The sequence below is a fragment of the Olea europaea genome, chromosome 23 (genome assembly GCF_002742605.1).
Source record: "Olea europaea var. sylvestris chromosome 23, O_europaea_v1, whole genome shotgun sequence".
Taxonomy (NCBI): Eukaryota; Viridiplantae; Streptophyta; class Magnoliopsida; order Lamiales; family Oleaceae; genus Olea; species Olea europaea.
In genome coordinates this window covers 2104032-2115036 of record NC_036259.1, presented here as the reverse complement: position 1 = coordinate 2115036, position 11005 = coordinate 2104032, and the positions used below count along the sequence as shown (strand labels likewise).

The window sequence follows — 11005 nt, the reverse complement described above, 5'->3', positions numbered from 1 at the left end:
CATACGGAAATCGAGAGGAGGAATTGAAGCTGCCAGCAATTGTTATATTTACATACACACAAATAGACGGCAGCAGCTGGGATTAATACACAGAAATTGAGCTGCTTTGGGGAGAAGACCAGAACATTAAGGCTGATTTGTTGCTGAAATTGGAGAAAACACACACGGGGAAATTGAGAAGCTTCGGAGGGAGAGATACAAAAGAATTGGCACCAGCTTGGGGACTAAAAAAAGGTCAGAAATCAGTTGCTGGAATTACATTATTATATACACCCAATTGACTGCAACTCGACGGAGATAAAAGTGGACGGCTGGAACCTATTCTGGAAGGGGACGGTTGAACATAAATTGGGAGAAATCGGACTGCTTATTGGTGAAATCAATACGCGCAGAAACTGATACAAAAGATGGCAGATTCACGTTTCAAAAAAATTTAATCACATTCCGTCTATTAAACCGGGTGATGTCTTCCATGAATTTATCTTGTTTTTCCTCTATAAACATGAGTAGCTAAATTTAATTTAGGGCGAACAACGTAATTTATTTGGAACCCTTTATTTCGTTGATTTAAGATTCTAGTGCTTTTATATCTTATGCGTTGATTTTAATGTTGTGCTTAATGCTTTTAATTACTTGATCACTAATTAAATGATTTGTGAGCGATGATTGCGTAGAGATGCGGATTATTTGTTTAGACCACATGTTAAAAGCCGGTAAATCGATATAACGTGTAGAGATACTTATGTTGATTGCTGCGGTCGTGTGTGGATTCTTAGAACCAGTGTTGCGTTTAATTAATTTTAATTTGCATAGAGATATGGAATTGAACTAATTAAATAGGCTCAACGAGAACTCGAGAGGGGTAAGTTGAATACCATAGAAGAATTCGATCGAACATTACTTTAGGTTATATGAATCTTGATTTACGAAGTAAAGGGTGACCATTAAGTGAAATTGTTCCGCCCTAAAGTCCCTTTATTATTTGAACTCTCGATCATTTTCTGTTGCATCAATTCGCACATTTTTAAGTAGCTAGCTTTAAAAGTCACAACCAATCACTTTTCTCGTTTATTTTCGTCAAATAGAAGTTAGGAATAATAAATTGAGTATTAAAGTATAGTCCTCGTGGGAACGATAATCCGGACTCAAAAGGTCCACTTTACTACTTGTTACGATCCGTACACCACAAACAACTCCACTTTGCAATCTGTATTTACCTCTCTCTTTCTTTAGCTCCTCAAATCAATCACTCACTCACACCAAATTCCCAAAGTAAGAAAAATGGAAGCTGTGGCTATTGAAGGCGTAAAGTTTATACTGGAGAAGTTGTTTGCTGTTGCTGCTGGAGAAATCAATCTTGTGCGTGGTTTCAAGAACGAACTAGCAAACCTAAAAAAATACTTGGTAAAGGTCAACCAAGTCTTGGAAGATGCTGCAAGGTATGAAAACGATAAGGGTGTTAATAGCTGGCTCAAAGACCTCGAGGATGCTGCATATGATGCTGACATTGTTTTGGATGAGATCAAATATGAAGATTTGCGTCGTCCAATAGAGATGCCTGACGAGATTAAGCCAATGCGGTGCTTAAACATCTTTTGCTGTACTAATACCACTTTGACATTTCAACGGGAGATGGCTCACAAAATCAAGGACATAAATGCCAACTTCAAAAGGTTAAACAATGAAGCAGATAGCCTTGGCCTCAACAGAGTTAAAGATAATCGTCTTGCAACGCCTTTGATCATAGAGACTACAAGCTTCACTGTTGATCCAATTGTCATTGGAAGAGATATTGATGAATCAAAAATTTTAGAGACGATAACCAGCTCGATCAATAATTTTCTTACAGTCCTTCCCATAGTTGGAATGGGAGGGCTTGGCAAGACGACTTTAGCACGCAAAATCTACAATCACCATCGTACAGAAACCCATTTCAACAAAAGGATTTGGGTTTGTGTATCAGAAAATTTTGATGAGCTGACGCTCTTCAAAAGGATCCTAGAATTATTGGGCAAAGATTCTGGTGGAGGTAGCAAGCAAGCTGTTGTTCAAAAGATTCATGAGGAATTAAAAGACAAAAGATACTTACTTGTTCTCGATGATTTATGGAATGAAGAAGAGGGTGTTTGGAATGCTTTCAAAAATACTCTGGTGGGAGCTAGCTCCAATAAAGGAAATTGCATTATCGTCACCACACGCAAGGAAAAGGTGGCATCTATTGTGAAGACTTTTGAACTTCCATGTAATTTGAGGTTATTAACAGACGATGAATGCTGGTCCATAATCAGAACAATGGTATTTCAAGATAAAGAAGTACCAAATCAATTCGCGATTACCGGGTTGGAGATTGCTCGCAAATGTAGAGGTTTACCTCTAGCAGCAAATGTGATTGGAAGAGTTTTGCAAGGAAAGGAAATAGAAGAGTGGGACTCAATCCTACGGAATGGGCTTTCAAATCTTGAAGAGGGTGAAAAGGGTGTGTTGCAAGTCTTAAAGGTAAGCTATGATCGCTTACCTTATTCATCACTGAAAAAATGTTTTTCCTTTTGTTCACTATTTGTCAAGGATTCGGTCATGAGGAGAGAAGACTTAATCCAGCTCTGGATGGCGGAAGGATTTCTTCTGAATAATAAAGAAAGCGAGATGGAGACTACAGGCAATCAATTTTTTAATATTTTGTTGCAAAATTTCTTCTTCCAAGAGCCCGAAAAGGACGACTATGGCAATATCAAAAGCTGCAAGATGCACGATCTTGTCCATGATCTCGCACTTTTAGTTTCGAAATCAAAAAGTCCCATGAATATGGATGATCACACTGCTGATGACATTCTTCAACTTAGACACCTTGCAATAGATTCAAATGGAGAAGAAACACGCAAGCACATAAAAGAGACAGCCAGTTATCTCCGCACATTGTTCTTGAGAAGCAGCGTACCAGATGAAGTTTTGTCGTACGTCAAGCATTTGCATTCTCTAAAGCTATGTCATGCAAATATTGAAGAATTGCCAACATCAATTGGCACGTTGAAACATTTGAGATATCTTGATGTGTCCGAAAATTATGAGCTCACTACTTTGCCAGAATCTATTTGTAAGCTTTACAATTTGCAAACCTTAAGCACTTCTCTCCGCTTTTCAGGATCTCGAAGGCTTCCTAGAGATATGCAATTCTTGATTCATTTGAGGCATATCTATTTTTATGTTCTTTTTCAAGGTGATTTTGAGATGCCACCTAAAATTGGCAGTTTATCTCACCTTCAAACATTACCATTATTTTCTGTGAGTGACAAGGAAGGATGTCGAATCGATCAGCTAGGAAAGTTGAAGAAACTTAAGGGCAAGCTAGAAATACGGAATCTGGAATTGGTGAGCTGCAAAACAGAAGCTGAGCAAGCAGATATGGCCGGAAAGCTAGACATTTATGATCTTACCTTTTATTGGGGAGGGTCAATGTATTCTACAGAAAGTAACATCGATGATGAGAGTATACTTGAAGGGCTGCAACCTCATGAAAAGCTAAAAAGACTAATCATTGAAGGATTCCGAGGTAAAAACTTTCCATTTTGGACTAGAAATATGGGAATATGTAAAGTTATTGGTGGCCCTCTGGTGATATTTGATAAATTGATTGAGTTCAGAATTATTAATTGCTTCGAATGTGAAGAAATCCCTATGCTTGGCCACCTACAACACCTCAAGTATCTAAGTCTCCAAAGTTTGGGAAACTTAAGATCGATAAGACCATCATTTTATGGAGAGAGTGATTGCAAAGCAACTAGCAGCAACGATGGCCAAGACATAAAATTATCATTCCCGTCACTTAAACGCCTCATAACATATAGCATGCCAAACCTAACAGAGTGGGAAGAAGCACGAATGAGTAGAATTCAGGTATTCCCTTGCCTTGAATGTTTGGATATATCTTTTTTTGATAAGTTGGCTCATGTTCCTCCCTTGCGGGGCAGCGGAGCTTCTCTTAAAGAAATGACCATTGGTTCTTGTCCTGAATTGAGGGAATTACCCTACGACTTTGGCAGCCTCCAATCTCTTGAGACATTGAGAATAAAAGATTGTAGAAATCTGCAATCAATTCCATATCAAAATGGACAAAAAGGCCTCCTTTCCCTTCGGAGATTGAACATTGAAAATTGCTATGAGTTGAGCAACCTGCCAAACGAAATGTTAGAGTGTAGTAAGTCTCTACAGAGTCTAACTGTGTCGAAATGCCCGAATCTCACTTCTCTTCCTAAATTGAGTGGGATGCAATCTCTACAGAAACTAATTGTAATCGGATGCGATAATCTTACTTCGTTTCCTAAATTGAGTGGGATTGGATGTCCTAACAGCTTAATAGAATTAAGGATTGGGAAATTCTCGAAGTCAGTCCAGTTTAATTCATTTCAAGATTTTCTCGATGGTATTGAACACATAAAATCCCTTGAGATTTTAAGCTTACGAGGTCAAGTGGATTGGGTCTCTCTACCAGATCAACTTCAACATGTTACTTCCCCAAAAAATTTGTCAATATGGGATTTTGGAATGGAAGAATTGCCCGATTGGTTTGGGAATTTGTCATCTCTTGAAGTATTAAAACTATCGTCTTGTGAAAAGCTTAGGCATCTGCCATCTAAAGAAGCTATGCAACGACTCACCAAATTAAGAATATTAATTATTTCTTCATGTCCATTGTTGAGAGAGAGGTGCAAGCAAGATAGCGGTCCTAATTCTGAGTGGCCAAAGATTTCTCATATTGAAGTAATTTTAAGGTTTGAATATTGCATTTGTTGTTCATTAATTTTGGTTAATGTATGTTCTAAATATTGCTACATGGTGGATTTAATTAATTTCTGTTACTAATAGATAAAAGGCATATTTGACACAACTTTTGAAAAGTCAAAAGGAGCTTTTGAGATGCAAAAATAGCTTTTGAATCGTTTTAACTAATTTTATGAAAGTGCTTTTGTCAATTAAAAGAGTTTTTTGAGAAAATTGGTTCAGTGAGACTTTCGAAATATAAAGTACTTTCAAAAATTAGTTTTCAAATAATCATTAATGTAGCTTCTTCCAAAAGTTCCTTTTATAGAAAGCAAAAGTAATACGAAACAGTCCCAAAGAGTTTGCATGAGGTTGTCCTGTATTTTTGTCAAATAACAAAGGTTTCTCGATTGAATGTTTACCTATTATTCTGTTAAATGACTTTATTTTTCAGTTAATTATATTATCTTTTTGTTCTCTTTCCTTGTTTTTGTTTTTCTTTTTTATTAGTAAGTGTGCTAAAATAGTTACTTTTATGAATTGCTTCAAGTGCCTTATAGATTTTGCATAAATTTTATTAGGCCTTGATGATGAAGAAGAACATCCACCCAACAACTTGATACTCATTTCTTGTCGCATCAATTCCAAATTCTATATGATTTTATAGTATTTCTCCAAGAGCAGGAGGACGGCATTTGATTGATAGATAAAGATCCAATCAGCTTTCATCAAGCAATGCAAAGTGATAATTCTCAAAAGCAGATTGATGCCATGAATGAGGACATAAAGTATATGAAAGACAACGACGTTTGGAAACTTGTCTCGTTACCTAAAGGTACGAAACTCATTGGATGCAAATGAATATTATAAACTAAGAGGGATTTGAAAGGTAATATGAAAAGATATAATGCTTGTCTTGTTGCAATGAGCTTTACCCAAAGGAAATGCATTGGTTACAAAGTGTAGAATCCCAAATTTTTTTAGTTAGTTTACATATAATTTATTTGCGATTTAATAGGAATGCAATGTTCAGCTAAATCCTTATGCAAGTTAATTGATTATCTCTATGGTTAATTTGGATCTATATGGATATCTTTATAGTCGAGGGACCAAAGTGAAAATAAGTTCCAAATTTTATACTTTTGTTAAATGGGTCAAATAGTTAACTATTGAATGAGTTAGAATTACCCTATCAATATGGGGCTCATTTTGAAGCTCGTAATAAATTACGAACCATGGAGTCAAGAAAAATTTAATTTGGTTAAGTTAAACCCGAGTTATAGTGGTCTAAAGGAATTTATGAAAAATGGAATTAAGGGTAATTTAAATTCATTCATTTTCTGTTTTGTCGATTTGTTTGGTTTGTCAAGCTATTGGTTTTTGATAATAATTAGTCACTTTGTAAAACTAATCTATTTTGATTAGAATAGAAATTAATTGTGAATTCCTAATCTTGTAGGATTTCAATTATGATAAAGTTATCTAATAATTTTAGTATTAGAATAGTTAGGACTTTAATTAATTAAACTAGTTAAGTTGTATAGAAATTTCATTTGAAGCACTCTGCCATTTATTTTGGATTTAATCAAAGATAGGGGATTATTTATTTATTTATTTATTTAAGTTGTCGTTTGTATTAGAATAAAATATGTATAACCCAAGCAATTATTGTCTCTTTATTACAATTATAGTTGATTTGAGACTTATCAAAACAAATAGAATCCTCCAATCAAATTACAACAAACGGGAGTCTAGGATACCAAATCAATTTCTGGGAAATGCATAGATGGAAAATTTAGAATTCCAAAGTTAGTGAAATTCCATTTCTGTCATAAGACTCACGAGAATATACTACGGTTACGAATTACGATATGCTTCAGTTTAATATATATACAGCAGTGAACCTCAAGTATTCTGCTTCACGTCTATTCTCTCTCCCTCTTTAAAATATTTCTCCATATTATTAAGACTTTTGAATTGCAATAAAGAATCACGTTTTCTGCAATTTTGTTCTCCATATTCATCTTCAAAAGGTGAGATACTCAGTGCTATTAGTGATTTTTCCACATCTTTCAAATACGTTGTTATGTATGAATTTAATTACTTCAGTTCAGAGCTCCTTCGAGAGAAATTATGATACATTTTAAGGCACAATTCAGCCTTCATGTTATTTTCAAAGCACAATTTAACCTTCACGTTACTTTGCAGTGCCTGCTAGAATTATCATTTGTCATGGTATGATAATTCTCATGTTATGTTGGTAAGAGAATTTATGCATAATTTCATGTTTGATTTGAATGTGGATTAGAAAGCATCTCATTGAGTATAATTCGTTATACTCATCCCTTTTTATTTACAAATTTCAGGCAAAAACTAGTATGTTGAACGGCGGTGGGTAGATATGCTATTGGACCGAGAGATCCTCGCCATGATGTAATTTAATTTTTATGAACACTATAATTTTTCATAACATTTGATTATTTCTTTAGACTCAATTGTGAGTAACTTTATAATTTTCAATTAGCCTTAATTTTATTATTTGTTAGAACTAGTTTTATTAATGTTTGATGAAAGATATGATTCAAAAAATGTTCGCATATTTTATTAAATTTAATTTACCTTTTGTTACAGGTTGTTCGATTTTTACAGAATTTCTTGGTATATTAAAATTATTGTTTCAAGCACTTTAATAAATTCATGTTTTGTAACCCGTCAAGTTGCTAGAACTTGGGGTGTTATACAAAGAAACTTTCTCCCCTATTTCAATGAAAGGCTCTTTCAAAATTATTATGGCACTTGTAGCATATTTTGACCTTGAGCTACATCTAATGGATATAAAGACAACATTTCTCAATGATGACATTGAAGAGACAATTTATAGGGTACAACTCGAAAGCTTTTCGTTGGGAGACCCAAAGAAAATATTTTACAAATTAAAGAAATCTATCTATGGGTTTAAACAAACTTCCCATCAATGATATCATAAATTTTATCAAATATTTATCTCATTTAGTTTTGAGATAAATGCAGTTGATGATTGTGTATATCACAAATTTAGTGGGAGTAAATATATATTTTAGTATTGTATGTCGATGGCATACTGTTAGTCTGCAATGATATATTCTTATTGAATGAAACTAAGAGATTTCTATCAAAAATTTTGAAATAAAAGATTTTGGTGATTTCTTTTTTGTATTATGAATACAGACACATTGGGACTGTTCTCGGGATATTCTTAAATTATCACAAAAGAGCTATATCGATAAGCTACTTAAGATATATGGAATGCAAGATTGCAAACCAGGAGATAACCTTGTTGCTAAAGAGGAAAAATATAGTCACAATCAATGCCTTAAGAATGATCCTAAAGAAAGTGAAATGCAAAAAAGTCTCTATCATTCAACAGTTGGAAATTTGATGTATGTTCAAGTATGCATACGTTCGAATATAGCATTCATTGTTGGAATGCTAGACAGATATCTAAGCAACCCTGGAATAGATCATAGGAAAGCAACCAAACGGTTTATGCAGTATTTACAGAGAATAAAGATTACATGCTCACATACAGGAAATTAGACCAATTGGACATCATTGGTTATTTTGATTCTGATTTTTCTCGATGTTAAAATAGTTGAAAATCCACATCAAGCCATGTCTTTCTGCCTACTCGAGGAGTTATATTTTGGAAGAGTGCTATGTTATGAGGCATCCAATCAATAATATGGCTACAAAATTTTGTCATTAGGCTGCGAATTTTGAATGGAATTGAAAGACCACTTAAGTTATTTTATGACAATAAGTCAGCAGTCTTGTATTCAAATAATAATAGAAGTTCAACAAAGTCTAAATTTATAGATATCAAATTCCCAATTGTTAAAGAAAAACTTCAAAGTGATCAGGTTGCTATAGAACATATTGGGACAAACTCCGTGATAGCAGATCCATTTACTAAAGGACTACCACTTAAGGTCTTTCATGACCATACTATTCACATGAGTATTTTATTTTTTGATGATATGCTACTTTAATGGAAGTTTGTAAGTTTGGATTTTGTTTAATGTGCAGATTCAAGTTTATTTTAGTAATAAAGTATCAATTCAATTTTCACTCTGATTAAAAGTTTTGGTTTGATCTTATTAAAGTAAAATGTATTAGAGAATAAGGTATGACCAGAAAATAGACATATATTTAGATTACATTACATGTAATTTTCATGTTACACGTCCACATTTGATCTATGTCATTTGATTGTGTTGATATACATGATCATTGATGGATTTATTTATGATATTTGTAACAAAGACTATTTTGATCCTATATTAACATAATTGATGGATGAGATTGTTCAGCGATGCCTTTTGGTTATAATAGCAAAAGTTTTGAGCTCATATGATTATAAACATTTATAAGGTAGCATATGTGACCAAAGTGGTATATTTTTGGGAAAAATATTAATTTATCTAATGGACCGATATATATAATTAATTGTATATAAAGAACGTCTTAAAGTGAAGCCAAAAATTAAAATGATATAATATAGAATTAAGTAATTGGGTTTTAAATATCTAAATAATGTGTGGGCCATATTATATGTGTAGAAATCAGATTCATTTAGAATTCTATTTTATGAGGGGTAAAATACTTATAGAAACTATATATAGGGTTATAGTCCACAATTCATATGCAATTTCTCATTCTATGTGACATCCCATCAATACGAGAATTAAAAGAGAAAGCGTATTGAAAAGGAAAATCCAAAACTCATATAAAGGAATCCAAAAATCAAGAAGAAAGATTGAAGAATTAAAGAATCTATAATCAAGAATCAAGATTAAAGATTTAGAAGTCAAGATTAAAGGATTGTAATTCAAGCTTCAAGATTTAATATCCAAGATACAAATCAATGGATTAAGGTATGTTCCCCATTTAATTTTTTTTTTTTTTTTTTTTTTTTGTGATTTGACATAAATATCTTGGCAATTATGTAAAGTTTAAGTTTAATAAAATTTTCAACATTCTAGGTATGTTATGTCATTTACTTTGTTGGATAAGAAGATGGTTTTACATGTACGAATGTATCGTATGAAGCAGTCGTACAATGGATTCATATATATATCGAAACATTTGGCAATCCAACAAAACTAAATGGCCTAACAGACTAAGAATTCTGGGATCGTAATTTGCCATTTATAACCCTGTCGAAGTATTAACTGCAAATGGTAAATATGAATGGCAAACTTCATGAACAAAAATTGGATTAGAAGTGCATCTATTGTTATTAAATAAGCAAATGAAAGAAGAAAAATTGTAAGTAAATTTGCATTTAAGGTTATATAATTACAAAATAAACCTTGTTATTGAAGTTCCACTCTCCATTTCGAATGTATGTATCATCTTGATTCCCAACTGTCGAATACAATTTGATGATTAAAGATTAGGTGTAACATTTTTACAAATCTCATGAAAGCCAAACTGTAGCAGAATTGATTTCTAGATAGATCAATGAAGAATAAAATTTCATAACACTTACATTTGGGATTGGCAAAACATGGTCGTCAACTTGGGTGAGCTTCTTAATTCTATTAGTGAACATTTTATAGCAACTATATATAAAAAATAAAAAATACAAACAAATAAATAATATATATATATATATATATATATATATATATATATATTAAGCAACAATATTATTGATCATAAACAATATGAATTTATATATATATATATATATTAAGCAACAATATTATTGATCATAAACAATATGAATAATAAATTTAAATTTAGTGAAATGTGCGGATATAAATATAACTATTTCTACGGCATGCATAGTAAAGAAGGACTAAAAATATACTGACATCGGACTCGGTGTCAGTAAGGTTGTAAATGTCTTCATTTTATACATAAGAGTTGAAAAGCATATAAATGGAAGTTTTTATGGGAAAATAATGAGGTAATTGACATGAAGAGAGACATTATTGGTGGAGAAAATGTGAAATTATTTAAGATTTTATGATGTTTTATTTTAGAGATTCTTGCATATTTACAATGTCCGATTAGGGAGTAGAAAGTTCTGCAATAATCACCAAAATGTCTACCATAGAAAATAATAAATATTTCTACACTTTTCTTTTCCATCAAGCATGTTTCCCTCCATGTTAACAACCTCATTACTGTCACCATGAAGATTCCATCTACATTTTCTTGATGTGTTATGTATAAGATGAATGCTCTATCATGGTATAAAATT

General features: G+C 32.7%; 1 protein-coding gene across 1 annotated transcript; it reads left to right on the top strand.

Moving 5' to 3' along the window:
* Window positions 1-1241: 1241 nt before the first annotated feature.
* On the top strand, window positions 1242-8331 carry LOC111371919 (putative disease resistance protein RGA4). Its single transcript, XM_022994070.1, has 2 exons — window positions 1242-4806; window positions 7963-8331. Exons 1-2 carry the CDS (start codon window positions 1282-1284, stop codon window positions 8329-8331), a joined length of 3894 nt encoding a protein of 1297 aa, XP_022849838.1. The 5' UTR covers window positions 1242-1281.
* Window positions 8332-11005: the final 2674 nt, after the last annotated feature.